Consider the following 18,000-nt stretch of genomic DNA (forward strand, 5'->3'; position numbering starts at 1 on the left):
AAAAACACTGAAAGCTTAACTCTTTAAAATTTCTTTGACCCTCACTTAGTTTTGTGAATTTTGGATTATTAATTTTAATTTGTTGTTTTCCATTAAAAATTTTTAAATTTAAGGGGCACCTGGGTGGCTCAGTCAGTTAAGCATCTGACTTCAGCTCAGGTCATGATCTCGCGGTTTGTGAGTTTGAGCCCCTCATCAAGCTCTGTGCTGACAGCTCAGAGCCTGGAGCCTGCTTCAGATTGTGTCTCCCTCTCTCTCTGACCCTCCCCTGCTTGCATGCGCTCTCTCTCTCTCTCACAAATAAATAAACATTAAAAAATCTTTAAGATTCATAAAACTATTAAAAAGAATTTAAAGAAACTTTCAAATAATGTTCTTTAATTGTGTAGCATTTATACTTCCAAAGCAATTAAAGCTAAGACTGTACTAAGTCTTTTGGGACATCTTGTCTTCTTAAAAGAAATTCTTTCAAATAGTTGGCTAATTTACTATAAACTTCAAAAAAAGTAGGTTTAAGAAACTGCTTAGAATCTTCCCTTAAAGATCTTAATGAATAAGACAACTGCTATATTCCCGGTAAGATAATCAGTTAAGAGAGATGTTTCTTTGTGCTTAGACTCATCTGCTAGATTAAAAAAACCTTACGATTCATTTCAAAGCAAAGTAAAATGTGAAAAAAATTTCAAATCATCTCTCAATATAAGAACTGAATCTAAATATGTTAAAACTTTTAATTAGGCTTTCCTTGCATTAATGAGGTCCATAAAGATAAAAGTTGATAATACAAATAATAGGATCCACATGGAGAAGACTGTATAGCAATACATGTCTGAAACAGATACACTGAAAACAACGTCTTAAAGATACCTTATCAACACCTTCCTGTAAGCATACACTGATGTGGCTTTATTTTATAAATCACTACCATCCTTTCCGAAAGTGGGTTTAAACAGGATCTCATCTTAGTACAATTAATCCGTAGGCATCAGGCACTAAAGAAGTATGTATGGTAGAAAAGTACTTGCTCTTGTCTCATGTTCCGCTTTGTCTATGTTACTTGTACTTCATTTTGCCACTCTATAAAAAGGAAAGCAATTTCAACAGACTTAGGTCTGTGAGATGCCCTCAACGATCACATACTTCTCTCTTAAATCTCTTAAGACGGATAAACTTAAACCACTCCTGAAAACTAATCCTTTTCTTTTAAATTCTCTACCGAAGACTCCCTCATTTCCTCCAGGAACGTGACTCAATACATCAAACCCTTTGTGAGATTTCACACTACCTAGCTTACATCTCTTCTACAATATAAGCCCACTTGCTCTGCTCCTAATACCATCCATACATGGTATTCCTTCAACCATCGGAAGATCTAAATCCCCAACCAGTATTCTTTTCTCCACACTTAATCCAGTCCCTTAAGCCTGTAAGAATCCTGAAAGTGGAATGTAATAAGGCAGTGCTTGTTGGTTTTAACGGCACACTTGACAGATAAGCGAATCTTCCTTCATCCCAGAAACCACTTTTTTGACTGCCATTAAAACACAGGTCTGAGAAATCCCCAGTGTAGGAACTTGACACGCGTCATATGTGGTAATATGCTACGCTTAAGTGTCTTCAGTAAATCCGACACAGAATTCAAAATTTCAGTTTACTGTAGTTACCATAAAGGGGGTACTTCTGGCACAGACGAGCCCTTGCAAACTACCACTGCTGCAGACCGTGGCACACACCTTGACCTGTGAGTGGAGTCTCACTCTTTAACTCACGTTGAGTTGAGGCTTCCAGGTCATTCGTCTTAAAACAAAAAACAAAACAAAACTTCTAAGATTCCTTATAGCTGATGGCTCATGACAAAGTTGAAATTTACCTTCAAGAAAGATTGAGGAGTCAAAAATAGTTATTTTTCTCACTTGCAGTGGACACTTGTAACTGCTATGGTTTAATTACACGCAAGGTGGACATTACCAGTAACTGTGTTACGATGACATCCTGAGGCTCGGTGATTTCATTTGCTTCTCTTATCTGAATGTGTCTTTTCTACATCCCTGTGAAGGAGAATTCTTACTCATACAAACAGCCAACTTTGGTTTTTTTCTCAAGGGTCAAATATCATCCTGGTTTGAAAAAAAGAGGATCAAAGAGCCGTGACTAAAAGAATCCCAAAGATAAAATTTGGTGTACTAATTTTTAATCGTTTACCTTTTAGAACTTGTGTTTCATATCGAGAACTTGGCAGGTATGATCTAGTAATGCCACAATCAGTACCACTTGAGTATAGATACAGTAGTTTTCTTTCATGGATTTCAAACTGAATTTTTGCCCATTATTTTGCTTTCAATGTTCCTGGGGGCTACAGAGAGGCAAGTGTTTTATTATCACTGCATGATAGATGGTGAATGTTTATTAAGTGACTTGTTCATGGCCCCACTATTGATAACAAAACACCCATACCCTGGATCTCACCTAACGCCCCACGAGTCCACAAGACCTGATGATATAATCGAGTCCCCAAAGTCCCTTAAGTCCCTTCCCACCTGTGTTTCCCTATCTCATTCCTGCCCACCCTTCAAAGCCCGGCTCCTATCTCACTCTCCCGAACACATCATTTCAAGCACTAATTTGGCTCTTCTCGTTCACACTAAAAATCAGATTTTTTCACATATTCATTCTGTGTCTGGAGGAAGGCAGCCAACTGTATACTTCCTTGGAGAAATCCTTAGGTGCACAATGGTTTTGTCAAACAAAACAAAAAAATTCCTCGATAAATATTTGAACTGCCTGATGTATTTTAACCTCAGTTTTTTGAGACGTAAGCACCTTAAATATCATAGAGCTCTGTGATTCATTTTTATATTTTATTGCTTCAAATGCTTCAAACTATGGGAAATCTTTGGTAAAAATAAAGACAAAAAAATTTTCACAAGAACTTTACACAAAGCATTGCACAACAATGTTCTTCAATACACATGAAATAATAGAGGAATGTTCAGAGTCCTCAGTGAGGAAAGTAACTGTACAGTATTCCTAGTTCTTCATTTTAAAACAAAACAGTTTTCATAAATATTTAAAATATTTCCTAAGTTCTTATCACATATTAACATCTGTATTTCAATCAGTGTGTTGAACTTAACTTATATTATTATTAAAATAAAAATAATTAACAGAAGTGTGATTTTCTGTTACCTGTGACAGCATCAAGTTCTCCCTCCCCAACCAATTCCGCTCACTTCCCACGAAACTAGAGGGAGGTAACTAACATAAAAATCAATATGGTTCTCAATCAAGCCCTCTGCGGAAAAGAGGAAAATATTTCATGTCTATTGTTACACAGACATTTCTCTGGTGGTTGGTTTGTGCGGTCTCAGACTTGGCCAGCTTTCAGCTGATCTAAATGACTTCTCAGCTCAGGACACAGCTCAATTAGCAGCAACTCCATCAGCACCTAAACCAAGAAAGAGGAAAAAAAAAAAAAAAGTAGAAAAACGTGGGGTTTATTCTCTCAGGGTGCATGCCTATGTCTAAGAGAAAAGTCTAATTTTAGGTCTAAGATGATTCTCCACGAACCACTCACTCTCAAATGAATGGAACTCATATAAACTCCATTTAATATCAGATTGATTCATTTCAGGGTCTCCTTGCCATGTCGCACCATCAACAGTATTTCATATTTAACATCATAATCAGACGACTTGGAAACAGTCTGCTTTGCTGAAGTACGAAAACTAAGCAGTCACACAAAAAGGCGACGCGCATCTGGTCTGAGAGAAGGACGGACTGCGCGCTGGAGGCACGGTTTTTCCCTTTTTCTTTTACCAAACTGAACAACTGAACAGTCAGATGACAATGAAGCACAGTACATAACTGGGGTGAGAGTTATAAGTAACAAGAACGATTAAGTGTGCCACCCCCACATGTGAACAGAAATGTAAAACTGAATTAACAGTAAATCCTCTGGTTGCCTTTCAATTACTCACATATAACAGATGCTTATTGGCTCTTGTTTCCTGCAGTGCGTTGAAGATTTTTATTATACCATGCCGGGCATTCTGCTGTCCAACGAGGCTCTGAAGCGTATCTGAAAAATCAGGTTTACATTCTGTGCTACTACTGACAAAAAGTTTACAATCCACGCATATTCAGTGAAGGAGACAGTACACGGTGTACCCGCAACAAATAAAGGCACTGGGGCGGGAGGGACATGAACGATCAGTTCTCTCAAATGTTTAAAGAGAAAATAAGTCTATTTAGAAGTTTTCGACATCAGGCATTTATGCAAATTACAATTTGAATACATTGCTACCCAATTAAAAAGTAACCTCTCTAAACAGTGTTACTCCGGCAGGATTTTTAAAGCACAAAACTTGTTATCTGTTCTAAAACATTTTTCTAATTAAAGAAAGCATTACAACCACTACTGTTCTCATTAAGATTCTCAGTATAATTTCTCAGCAAGGGACAAGTTTTAAGAGAAAAAAAACTGATTATTATTTTTTTCAACGTAAATAATGTTTTCTGAGAGATAGAAATGAAAAACGCCCTAATAAAGTTAGTTCCCTTTGTGTCTCTGTACGTTTCAGGATCAGAACCTAGGCCTCACCTGGAATGTTCTCAAGCAGCTTCTGCTGTGCTCTCTGTTTTGTTTCCTGACTTTGTTCTTCGCTTCTGATTGTGGTTGGAGGCGCCAATTTCCCATGTGGCCAAAAAGCATCCCGGAAAACGTTGATGTAGTAAACCAACATTTGCTCACTGAAAATCCAGTTCACGGTGTCCCGGATTTGTCTTTTAAGAGAAAAACGTTTCTTGGATGACGTTTTGAAAAATGTTATCCTCTGTTCTCGCAAGGCATTTATCAGTGGGTAGGTTAAGATACAGCCTGATCTACACGTTTGATGAATAAACTAGGAATTGAATTTTTAAACTCTGGCTCTGAAAGATATTTTTTATTTTGGTGGTGCTGGGTAACCATTCATCTCTCGAGCTCACGTGTCCATCAGTGCTGAGCTCTCCAAACGTTTGCCACACAGTACCTGCAATCTGTAAGGACAAGAACTAAGAGGAAACGGATTTGTTTGAAGCTGGCAACTACCCTGTGCACAGTGCTTCACACACCAATTTCTCCAGGAAGTGGTATAAACTGAAAACGTGCATTCATTTGAAGACTGTTCAAAGTGGTGTGGAAAACTTTCCTGAGCTCCTGGAGTCTTGGGGAGGAATCTAGCTATTTTCGCTGTCTCTTGTGTCGCCCCGGCAGATCCTGCTGGGCCGAGTGCTCTGACCCAGCGTAAGCATTTCGCGTGCTCACGAGGCGAGAAGAAAAAAAGATACCACCTTTCACCCTAAAGTGAAGGACTCCAGAAAGATAAACTGCTATCTAGTGTATTTCACATTTCCCTGGGAATGAAGGTTGGGCAGACATTTGACTTGCACGGTTAACAAATAAATGGCTCTTAGCCGGTTCTCCAGGTCTTCCACGCAACCCTGTTTCATTAGTCATTAGAAAAATTCTACCCCGTGACAGGATTTCTACTGTCGAGAGACAAGTAACACAGTTCAAAGACCCCAAGAGAGGTTGGAGGGTGAAAAGGAGGAAAGAATCGTCTTGACGATGCCAGGAAGACCTGAAATTTCAAACTCAGTTCATGAATTACAATAAATCAAAAAGCCTTTAAAGAATCTGACTTCCCAACCTGATTTTTAGAGGGGCAATGTAAGGCTTTCAGAAACAGTATCTGAAATAGATGTTTCAAGCCTCATACTTTGCATAGTTATCAGCTACCACTGTGGTCTAAACTCTGCTCTGAGTTAAAACTGGGTTAATTCTGTTTATAACTGCATGTCTCCTAAGATACTTCCCTATGCTGCCTAGGAACTGGGCAATTCATATCCAGACCAAATAAAAGAATTGTATTAATTTAATGGGACTTCTGCTTTTTTTTTTTTTAATTTTTTTTTTTTAACGTTTATTTATTTTTGAGACAGAGAGAGACAGAGCATGAACGGGGGAGGGTCACAGAGAGAAGGAGACAGAATCTGAAACAGGCTCCAGGCTCTGAGCTGTCAGCACAGAGCCCGACGCGGGGCTCGAACCCACGGACCGTGAGATCATGACCCGAGCCGAAGTCGGACGCTTAACCGACTGAGCCACCCAGGTGCACCAAATGGGACTTCTGCTTTAAGAGAGAACCTGCCAACCTGCCTGCCTGCCTAAGAAAAATCTACGTAAAAACGCAGACACCTTCCGCCGCCCCCCTACCCAGTCTTGTTTTGAGTTACTCACTGGCACTACATGAAGAAAATTTCACTTTGCAACTCAAAATTAGGTAAGTGACTCTTACCAAAGGCCATCACCTATGTATTTTCTATCAATTTAAGTCTGACTCTCAATTAGCCAAAACCAAAGGAAGCTTTTGAATCAATCCTGGTGTGTGAAATTATAGTTGGGACAAGGCACGAGGCACATACTGTGCTGCTGCTTCATTTTGTGATGTGTTCTCTCTGCTAAAGGCAAAAATAGCAAAGGGCCAGGTGCTCCATCATTTCTCTGCCTGATAAAAAGCCCACTGAAATGAACGGCCTGAAAACTCTCTACATGACACCTCTCCTCCAAGCCCCATAAAAAGAACTGCCAATGGATTCACCACACACAGACCGCCACTGCTCATTTATAATTAAGAGCCAATATCATAAATAGGAGCAAGGAGAGTGTGCATGATTTGCTGAAATTGAAAAGGAAAATAAATTAGCACGTCTGGAGTACTGGGAAATACAGGGCCATTTTGGAATTTTCTTTATCCAAAGCCCATCTATGTAACAGTTAAGAGGTTTGCCTTAGATTGAAATGGTAAGTTAAACAGGCCATCTTTCTGACGAAAACAAAAGCCTATGATACTAAGTCAACTAAATATGCCACTAATACCATTTGTTAAAAAATCTGACAAGTAAATTTTGCTTCTGACCACAAGGAAAATATATTCTATTTGGGAATGAATAAAAAGATAACTTGCTCTTTACTGTTTCCCTTAAAAACGTATAAGATTTACCTGATAACCATGTGTACAAAGTCACTATGATGGTTTTAACAGCTCATCTTTCACTAGGGAAAATCTGGTAATTTCATCTTAAAATATTTTGCTGTACAAAAAAACTGACTTTCCCCCCTTATCTTTTAGCAAGTAATTCACATTTTTATTGTACAGGAAGTCATAAGAGTACTGGATATAGAGTTAAACTCTCATGTGTATGGATAATGTACCATTGTTTAGAATATACACATGGCTTACAATGGTGGTATACATCCACATATCTCAATGGATGGGTATTAAGATATGAACTAATAAAAGCAATTACCACTTTAATGTTACCCCAACTCGGGGGGGGGGGGGGGACCACATATGGTTTGCATTTCCCTCCAAATAAATACCTGCCAGATGATGTTTATTGCACTTTCATTTTGACTTAGAGTCTAAGCCTTAAAGTGATTCCCATAATGCAACATAAAAACACTATACCCAAGATACTCAAACTGGTCATCATGATCAAAAGAGAACTTTACAGAACGGAACTTTTAGGGTTTTAGGGTTTTTTTGTTTTTTTAATTTAATTTTTTTTTTTTTTAACTAATCTCTACACCCAACATGGGGCTTGAACTCACAACCCTGAGATCAAGAGTCACACGCTCCACCCACTGAGCAGCCAGGTGCCCCTACAGAACAGAATTTCCTGACCCTGTCAGCCAGAATGCTGAAGCTAGCTCAAGCTTTTATCATCTAGTTCACCATGCATCCTGTGGGAGAAATTCTTTCCCTATCCAATCTTAGAATCCTAATGGAAACAAAATGAGAAAATATAATACCTTAAGCTAGAGAGATCCCCGGCTACTATATCACAAGGTAATTTGATTTTTAAGGCAAAGAGTAAGGCATTAATTCAAACATTCATTTCATGAAACTCACTTGTTGATGGTTCTTCCAAAAGTGACCTGAACGAGAGCAATTAATGTTCTTCTCACCCATTTAAACACTAAAATAGAAATGAGGAGAAAAGAATTTATCACAGTATATCACAATTATGACATTTTCGGAGCTGCACAAAGCATAAATCTTACCATTTGACTCAATCTGAGTTCTGACACCAAGTAATGACTAGGATATCTGCAGAATTTGGGTCCAGGTTAGCAAACTGCTGTCAAAAAAAACTTCTTCTAAGCCTTCATTTTCCACATAGTAACCGATGAGATGAAACCTAAGAGTTTTTATAGCTTTTCAATGCCTAAACAACAGCTGAGCCAGCGAATGGAAACAATTCTACTTCACTCTACTCTACTTCACCATGTCCCCAGGCTACTTACACGTCTGTTTTCCACCAGCAGACACTGCAAAGCCTATTTTAGGTTTCTGTCTGGCTTGTTGAACCCAATTTTCTAACACACTGCTCTGAATGAGAAATATCTGTGATCAAATGTTGACAAATATTTTGAAATATGAATGAGCTGATGGGCCTAACTTCCCTTTTGGATAGCCGTTTGTAGATCACTCCATACTTTTATGTATTTTATGCCCTTGGGAGAAAGGTGAACTGTCAAGAGCTGGGACCCCGAGTGAGCGTGACTTTGGCGCACTCCTGTGCCACTTCCCAGAGCAGCTGGGCACAAATCACCTTCTCTGAGCCTCAGTTTCCTCATCTGTTCAAGGACATGTGTTTTGCTTTACAAATCTTGTTGATATCTTACACGAGTGCTGTAAAAGTTTCGACAGACCTAAACTTTAATTACCAACATGAAGACACATTTTTAAAGGTACAGAATATGAATATAAACCAGAAGAAGGCAAAGAAATGCTGGGAGGATGTTTTAGGTCTGCAAATTGGAATCTAAACCAAATTTTCCATCTATATAAATTCACATCCATTCACTGAAATGTTTAGTTACTCACACATAAGCAAATGAGAAATTCAGGCTTGGCTCTTAGAGTTCAGGGCTCCTGCCCCAGTAGGAAAACCTAAAAGGGACTAAATCCACAAACACCTCTGTACGAGACAAACCACCCAAACAAAATCAACAATCAACACAGACTTGGCCCTAGACTTTTAGAACATTCCAAAGTCATTTCTAACTTTTTAAATGGATCTAAGTACCCAGCTAAAGTAGTGTTGTTAACCTGTCAAGTAAGAGTCAAGTCTTAGAATCAGAACTATGCTTCAAAGGTGCCTTAAATTTTTTATGGAATTCAGAGCACTCTGATAGCACGCAGACTCGTTCATTTTAGGCTGGGAGCAGCACGTCTGCCGGTGCTGATAACCTCACTCTGGCTTTCCAGAGCAGAAGAGATGCAGAAGAGACGCAGCTCATACTGTCATGGAAACTGGTCTGGATCACCCCAGAAGAACCAAATGGCACTTGGAGATCTTGGAAGGCAGGAGGTTTATTTTACACCGGTGGGCTCAGAGGAGATCATTCTCCGGAGGTCTGAGCCCAGAGTGTCAACAGAGGGGACAACTTATAGTCTGTTACTTCCGCATTCCTCATTAGTAGTAGTTTGGTACATGTGGCAAGCAGGGCAGGAAGAAGAACCTGGAAGGGGAGTCTTAGGGCAGGGGCTGGAATTTCCTTCTCAGTACTGTCGTCAGCCATCTTATAACAGATTTTTCTCTCTCAATATGCAGAGGGTCTGAGGACACAGGCAGCTCTAAGAATGCCTGACGGCCAAGCGACAGTTCTACATTTTTTAAAAGGCTGTATTACTGATCCCCTTTTGTACGCTTAACTAGAGCAGGAACCAAAAATGTCTTTGGTACAAATTCTCTCCCAGCACTGATATGCCTTTACTCCCTTCTTCCAATCCTCTCCCGGTCCCCATTCCCCATACTGCACAGGAATCAGCCCTATTCTTCCTTCCAAGGACTCATCTGTTCAGACACATAAGCAGCTGCAGCAACACTGGCATTTTGCTGATGGCAAATATATCACATCTCATTATAAATGATGTTCTATTTATTCCCCTCTGAAATGTCACTAGCAAAACCAAATATGCTTCTAAGCAGGCATGTGGTAGAGGAAATCCAAGCTGCAAAGACAAGACTGGGCCCTACTCCCATCCATCATGTCTCTGGATCCCTTTGTTTCACAAAGAGCACACTGACCAAAGGCTACAATGGTGCTTCCTCATTCTTATCAACTCCGTGGGAAATGGGGAAGACTCACGATTTAATGAGCCAGATTTCACTGACGAAGAGTCAGATTTTGGGTGGAGAACTAGTTTTTCCTGCCTATGCTGTACCTAGTTAAACATCAGTATATATCTTAGAGCCTCTAAAACATAGAACAGGGATAGATAGCTTTTTCATCTGAAAGGATCTTTGGTATTTGGATGATATCCTATCACAGATTACTTCTTCATTTAACCATCCGCCATTTCTAAAGTTTAGCCTAGTTCCAAATTTCCATTATTGAAATTATGCTAAAATGAACATCCTTACGTATAAATCTCTGCCTGCAGTTTAGAACTGGGTCTAGGGCTTAATGCGAATTACATTTTTGGAACCCCTGCGGTGTAAGTTCACCGAGGAAAGAAGCTACATCTGATATACTTTTCTTTCTCCTTACAGAGTGATCTCTAAAACATATGCTCCCAAAGCGTTTGCTGATTGTTTTAGCTCTGGCTTATTAATGACTAAAATAATTAATTCTGGCACTTAAAATTTTCTTGCCTGTGCATCCATCCAGGCATTTTATTGATCACTGACTATGGATGAGGCATCACAGTAGATGGTGAGGACTAAGACACATAAAACATGTTCAAACTTGCAATAGTACTTGAAGTTTTTTCATCTGCTAATAATCCTTTAAGTGATATATTAAGGGATATACAAATAAGAAGGGAAGCCCAGCTCCATTTCCTATACAGGACCAACCCCCAGCCCATACTCTTTACCCCAAGGGAAAAGCTGCTAATCTGGGTAGACAGCACAAGACAGTCACAGGACAACATATTACTGGCTGGTGGCATTACGAGGCCTTACCAACGCTTACTCCTCACATGGGTTTCCTCTTGTAGGTGGTCGGCTGTGACTTCAGGCACCTGTCCTATCTCTAGCTAGTCCCAAGGCTCTCGGTACACGGAGCACACTGATCTCAGGGTTCAGAGTGTTGGGGGCTGTGGAAGGTGAGCGTGGGCAGAGGGACCTATTCAGGACTCAAGACTCAGACACCTAGTACAGTTTGACCTTTTATCCAAGTAATACTCTGGGGGAGAAGCACCTGTGTGGGTCTTAACACGAATACTTTGATTCTGTTTTTGCCCTTGTTTCTGCCAAGTACATCTCCCTCAGGTACCGCTAGGGTGACATTTCTCAACCTTGGCGCTCTTTTGGACAGGACAGCTCTTTGTTGCGGGCGGTGCCCCAGGCCCTGGAGGGGGTTGGTGGCATCCCTGGCCTCTCTCCACAAGATGCCAGGAGCACAATCCCCCAGGTTGTAACAACCAAAAGTGTTTCCAGATATCACCAAATGTCCCCTGAGGGACAAAATTCCCTCACCCTTCCACTGATAACCACTTCTCAACAGGGACAGAGGTAGCTGAAAGGCAGGCCTGAGGCATTTCCTGTGTCCCTCACCAGAGTACAACCTCACAGCACCAAAACCTTACCTTTATCAACAGGGCTCCTTCCCTGACTATGCACAATTATAAAGCAATGAGGCTATGCTAAACCACGTAAAAAAGAAATTCAAAGCATTCTATCTGTATTCAGAGGAACACGGTAGAGGGTAACTCAGGACCCAAAGTTCCCCAAGTACAGAGGTTGTGGCCTCGGGTTCTCCCACAGTATCTGGTTGGCTGGTAAATGTGTTTGCTGATGAGTGAATGGATATAGATACAAATGTGATTCGGGAATAAAGGGGTATTATGAGGGTATGGGTGGGTGTGGGTGTGTGACCACTTAAATAAATCACAAAGAGGCTTACTTCCTCGAAGTTCAAAGATCTCCCCAATCAACATGAAACATGGCTCAGCCAAGGCATCTTTCCTCCCATCCACATCATCACCATAATCTGACAGGTCACTGTCCTCCTCTGTCTCCTCCTGGGGATACAGAAAGGTCAGAGGAAGTCACTTATCCAAGAAAGTTGTTAGAGTTGTTCTTTTCTTTCACATGTAAATTCCAACCTATGGGCTCACATTTCAACCTTAAACACTCATTTGACTTTCCTACATACAGAAATCTATGCATTCTCAACGCGGGGCAAAATGTGTATCTAACCCCAGGGAAAAGCTTGATGTTAAAGGCTTATTCAAGGTTTAAAATAATTTTGAAAAACTTCTATCACTGTGTTAGTAAGGAGTGAACTAGCAGATAACAAAATAGTTTTCTAACCATTTTGAGTTTCAAAAGTAAGCCTTTTTAACTTAAAAGTCATGATTTTAAATTCGCTGTTAAAATGTTTTTTTAAATTCCCTGTTTTTTTAAATGTCTTTTTTTTTTAATGTTTATTTTATTTTTTGAAAGAGAGAGAGAGAGAGAGAGAGAGAGAGAGAGAAAGCAGGAGAGGGGCAGAGAGAGAGAGGGCGACACAGAATCTGAAGCAGGCTCCAGGCTCCGAGCTGTCAGCACAGAGCCCGACGTGGGCTCGAACTCACAAACTGCAAGATCATGACCTGAGCCAAAGTCAGACGCTTAACCGACTGAGCCACCCAGGCTCCCCAGTAATGTCATCATTTTAAAGCTCTGACTCAAGCTCTGATTCTGCACTTCAGTCAGTCTCATTTTCTGATCTGTGTATCAGCAAGTTTCAGCTCAAAACTCATTATTTGCCAGGTACCAGGCTACTGCAAATAGGGGTGATGTGGATCCAGACTTTCGGCGGCCCACAGCGATCTGGGGAGACTGACAAATATACGTGCAGCTGTTTCTACACAGAGGGCGAAGTGCTGTCACAGGAGCACAAACACGGGCAGTGGAAGGAGAGCTGAGCATCATTCTGATGTCTGCAGAGGCAACAGCTGAAGCTGTGAACCACACAGAGGGCTAGTAACAGCACTGTGGGGGACAGGCGGGGCAGGGGAAAGGACTGAGAAGTCAGAGGCAGGAGGAGTTTCCAAAACGTCACAGCAACATCAAATACTGCAGAAGAGGGGGAAGAAGGTGAAAACAGAGAGGAAGCCGCTGGATCGGGCCGTGGGCACTCACTCTTAGAGATAATCTCATAGTGACTGAGCCATAAGGTAAACTCCAAGAGGTTCAGGAATAAATGGGAGGTCATGGAGGAAAGCTAACCGACCACGGGCAGACATGACATACATGGCTCCGAGGGGCAGAGGTGGGAGAGAGGCTTGGGAGGTGAGCAGGTTTACACAGAGACCCGAGCACCGGTGTGGATATGCTCTGTGGGGTGTCCAGATTTCTCTCAGCTCAGAATGCAGTAAAGTAGCATGCTCCTGTCCATCATCCGCGCCTTCTGTCCGAACTCGTTAAACCAATCCTGGTGAAGAGGCAGTAGCATTTGGCGATGAACACCAAGGAGGTAATGAATGTCTCCATAAGGAGACACCGAATTTCAGCAATGGTCTTGAGCAATTTGCTGAAGAGCCAAAGTTGGGGCTCCAGTGTCCTAAACATAGCTAGAAGCTGGCTCTGCAGGGAAGCCTGAGCTCTAGAATACAAGATCGCTGGGGTGCCTGGGTGGCTCAGTCGGCTGGGAGTCCGACTTCAGTTCAGGTCATGATCTCACAGCTCGTGGGTTTGAGCCCCGCGTCAGGCTTTGTGCTGACAGCCCAGAGCCTGGAGCCTGTTTCGGATTCTGTGTCTCCCTCTCTCTCTGCCCCTCCCCTGTTCACGCTCTCTGTCTCGAGAATAAACACTAAAAAAAAAAATTTAGAATACAAGATCGCAAATGTCTGCAGCCTCTCTCTATTCACTTCTTTACCAATGAATGTCACTCCTAGACTCATCTTCCTCCAGAATATTCCATGACCTTCCATTCCCTGAAAATAAGTTCTGACCACCTCAGCTTGGCATGACCTTGCCCCCCGCCCCTTCAGCTTTTTGCCTAATATTCCATTAATTAGCTCCCTCCAGACGCCCTCCTCTCTAGTCCCATGACCTACTGACTGTCCCTCTCATACCGGCCTCCCCATAATGACGACCCACATCTCCAGGGATGGCTGGTCCACCACTTTTACAGGGGCTCCCATACAACTTCCCATCCACATTTCGCCTACCGATCTTGTTATTACTCTTTTCTGTATCATAAGTCTTGCAAGTGGCTTATAGGGGAGCACAAGCAGGTGTCCCCAAAGTATAACAGCCATAATAACTGAAAAAGGATGTACCTGCTCCCCGACCCCCCACCAGTAGCATGCTTTCAACAAATATCTGGTACTTAAAACAGCCTTCAAAAAGATGTGCCCAAGTCTGCAAGAATGGCACAACTGGGGTGCACGTGTGGCTCAGTCAGTTGAACATCCGACTCCCGATTTCGGCTCAGGTCATGATCTCACGGTCCTGAGACAGAGCCTTGGGTCCGGCTCCGCAATGAACGTGGAGGCTGCTTGGGATTCTCTGTCTCTCCCTCTCTCCCTGCCCCTCCCCCACTTTCTCTGTCTCTGTCTCTCTCTGTTTCTCTCTCAAAATAAACAAACATTTTTTTAAAAAATGGCACCTTTCAACAGCTTACCTCTTGATGTGAGAAGAAGTCGCGAGGAAGTCTTTCCAAAAATGAGGATAATGAAAAAGTGGATTTTTTCCCCTGCACATCAATAACCTTGAGGTAGTCAGGAGAAGGGCTCAAAAAGGCATAAAGTGCTTCACTCTGACACAGTCTTTCATCTGAAAGCAGATTCTGCGGAGGAAAGAGGGTGGGTTACTCCCAGGGAGGACTACACCTAAACTGCTGGAAACCAGCACAGATACAGGCGAGCGAGGCACAAAGGACTGCGCTGGGGATTTACCTCCCCGATTCTGAACCCCAAACCGCTTCCCTCTCCTGCTGAAACAGAACATCTGAGATTAATTGCAGTGATCTCAACCCTCTCCTGGGAAACCGGAGCACCCTAATCATCCTGCTCGTGGGGGATGCGGCGTGGACAACAGAACGCACTCGGTTTGCACCACAACAAAGAACTCCTGCTTTGCACACATCTGACAGACCTGTGGCCACCGCCTCTGAACGTCACCTTCACCCGCCTGTGTTGGAACACCTTACACACCACCCACTGCGCAAGGACCCTCTGCGCGCTGACAGCACGAAGCCTGCTTGGGATTCTGTCTCCCTCTCTCTCTGCCCTTCCCCAATTTGTGATCTCTCTCTCCCTCTCTCTCAAAAATAAACCTTAAATAAAAAACAAACAAATAAATACTCGAAAAAACACAATACAGGATTTAGGATTAAAGAGACCAATGGTGGGGCACCTGGGTGGCTCAGTCAGTTGGGTGTCCGACTTCGGCTCGGGTCATGATCTCGCTGCTGGTGGGTTCGGGCCCCGTGTCGGGCTCTCTGCTGACAGCCTGGGGTCTGGAGCCTGCTTCGGATTCTGTGTGTCTCTCTTTCTGCCCCTCCCTTGCTCATGCTCTGTGTCACTCTCTCTCAAAAATAAATAAACATTGAAAAAAACTTAAAAAAAAGAGACCAATGGGAAATAGTGCCCCATTTATGATGTAATCTCTCTGGGGTAGAGGGACACTGGGAGCACTGTGCTTCTGCTCTGACAGCCTGGGGTGGCAGAAGAGGTTAGGTTCTAATTTTTTTTTTTTTTAATGTTTATTTATTTTTGAGACAATGTGAGAGAGTGCAAGCAGCGGAGGGGCAGACAGAGGGAGACACAGAATCTGAAGTGGGCTCCAGGCTCTGAGCTGTCAGCCCAGAGCCCAACGCGGGGCTTGAACTCACGAACCGTGAGATCATGACCTGAGCTGAAGTCGGACGCTTAACCGACTGAGCCACTCAGGTGCCCCAAGAGGTTAGGTTCTAGTCTCAGTGGACTTGGTCCCTGACAGTCACATGACATTTGTTCAGGCAAAGGTTGAAATCTGATAAACTATGACCTTCTCTAGAACAAGTACTTCCGAGAACACCCCATACTGCCACACAGGGGACAGGGGGTCCAAGGGTGCGACCAACATTCCAGTGGTTGTTAGCTTCCTGTGTCCTGCATGAAGACTGGACTGGAAATAGGAACGTTCTGACTCAGATGGAGGGAAGGAGGTTAATGCGGATGAGGAGTGGGTGTCACTACCGCCTTCCCTGGCCCCGGAGCCCAACAGATAGGCCTTTATTCCTTTCACAGAGCATCAAATGTTCACTTGTATGCAAGGATAGATTAGAAGGAGTGAGATACTCTCCCCCTAACTTGATTTCCTTTAGCTGATCTATACTCTCCAGCACTATTTTTTAAGATAGTAAGAAATGACTAAGTCTTGAACTTAATATAATCAATAGAAAGAAATCATTAAGGGTAATAAGACTTTGGCCTAAATTATATTTGATTATGAAGGAAAATAATCAAATTAAATACACAGGAAAAGTCAGAAATTCTCAAAGATGTCTGTGGGGCAAGGTATAATTGTTTTTTAACTTTTTTTTTTAAGTAGCCTCTACCCCCACATGGGGCTCAAACTCAGGACCCTGAGATCAAGATCAAGATCAAGAGTCGCTTGCTCTACCAACTGAGCCAGCCAGGCACCCCCTGGGGTTTTATAGTGTTTAAGCTCTTTGGAGATGGCATCCCATTCCCAACTCCTTCCCACAAACACCTAGAGCACGTTGTCCTATTCTAGTGAAGATCTAAGGTGACCATCCAGTTAAGGGGTGATGAAGAAAGGTGTAAGGCACTCCAAGAACAGTGCTGTGCACACGCACACCAAGAAGCAGGACAGAGCACCGCTGGAGGCGGAAGGCTGGTGTAAGCAGTCTGTTCCTATATGTCCACAGGAATGAAGAAAGACACGTGCGTGGCCGAGAATGACTATCTAGATTATTAAATATCTGTATGGTTAGTTTGCTTCAATAGGGAACCATTTCTCATAAATAAACATTCAAGTACACACGTGCTCACTGGAATCCCTTTTTCTGGAAGGTCCTGTGAACCCAATAAAAGACTAAGCATTTTACATCTTTTCCTGTTTGCAGTTGGTGGGATAATATTTGAAATAACAGTCTGCAGTGTAACCTTCCGAAATACATTCAATAGTTAGTGCTTTCAAATAGTCTTTGAGGAAATGGGAAAACAATCCAAATCTGTACTTCCTGGTTTGAAAACCTCTTGATTACAAGACAAAAGGCCACTTGGAACTAGTTTCATCTGGCTTAGCTGCAGGTTATTCTTGCTCTGGGCTGTGCCCACATGACCTACCAGTGGCGCCAGGGTCGCAGAGTGTGGTTTCTCTCCTGGCACAACAGCAGAACTCACTAACCCATTTCCATCACCCACAATCCAGTAAGGGTACATATCCGCCCTCCCTGCACCCAGAAAGTGCAGGCACAGAGTGTTGTGTCTTGTTTCACAAACAAGATCTTTAACTCATCTGAATGATTCAATCGGTTACTATGTTGGAGTGGGTTTAATGATTTCCTAGACATTCTGAATCAGCAACAAAATGGTAGGATTTCAGTTTTAAATTCTCTTGTAAGAGCATTTAAACACTGATGATTCTCTAACCCAGTTCTGCCATAATTAAACTCAGAACATTTTTCTACAGTGCAAATTGTTTTATTTCCCAAGAGAGGTTTATATATTATATACTATACACACATATTATATAATATTATAAAAAATAATTTTAGGAAACAAAAATTTCCCTTGGGAAATAACATAATTTGTATCTTGGAAAACTTTAGAATACACACATACGAACATTATTTAGAGAGAGACAGAGACAGAGGGAAAGAAGAAGATATGAATATAAGGGGGAAAAAGTCAAAGCAACTCTGACATTAACTTATTTTTTTATAAAATTTTTTTTCAACATTTATTTATTTTTGAGAGAAAGAGCACGAGTGGGGGAGGG

At 42.1% G+C, this 18,000-nt stretch overlaps 2 protein-coding genes across 15 annotated transcripts in view; one reads left to right on the forward strand and one right to left on the reverse strand.

The window, feature by feature from the left end:
• The window catches only part of LRP2BP (LRP2 binding protein), a 38,914-nt gene extending 33,993 nt beyond the window's left edge, over window positions 1-4,921 (forward strand). For 11 of the 12 annotated variants that reach the window (XM_060652982.3, XM_060652983.3, XM_081795639.1 and 8 more), the window contains 3 exons: window positions 3,632-3,869; window positions 4,014-4,090; window positions 4,581-4,921. The gene's annotated coding sequence lies outside the window, so the exon portion shown is untranslated. The remainder of the gene's footprint in view (window positions 1-3,631; window positions 3,870-4,013; window positions 4,091-4,580) is intronic. The other variant, XM_081795637.1, reaches the window with a different exon arrangement.
• SNX25 (sorting nexin 25) overlaps window positions 2,838-18,000 on the reverse strand; it is a 131,704-nt gene continuing 116,541 nt past the window's right edge. For 2 of the 3 annotated variants that reach the window (XM_078445293.2, XM_078445295.2), the window contains exons 14-19: window positions 14,672-14,836; window positions 11,963-12,080; window positions 7,956-8,022; window positions 4,601-4,782; window positions 3,978-4,078; window positions 2,838-3,445 (exon numbers count right to left, since the gene is read on the reverse strand). In XM_078445293.2, coding sequence (XP_078301419.2) covers window positions 3,365-3,445; window positions 3,978-4,078; window positions 4,601-4,782; window positions 7,956-8,022; window positions 11,963-12,080; window positions 14,672-14,836 — 714 coding nt within the window. In that variant the 3' untranslated portion in view covers window positions 2,838-3,364. Of the gene's footprint in view, window positions 3,446-3,977; window positions 4,079-4,600; window positions 4,783-7,955; window positions 8,023-8,072; window positions 9,010-11,962; window positions 12,081-14,671; window positions 14,837-18,000 lie in introns of those variants that run through there. The other variant, XM_078445294.2, reaches the window with a different exon arrangement.

Source organism: Panthera onca, chromosome B1 (assembly GCF_046562875.1).
Source record: "Panthera onca isolate mPanOnc1 chromosome B1, mPanOnc1 haplotype 2, whole genome shotgun sequence".
In the NCBI taxonomy this organism is placed as follows: Eukaryota; Metazoa; Chordata; class Mammalia; order Carnivora; family Felidae; genus Panthera; species Panthera onca.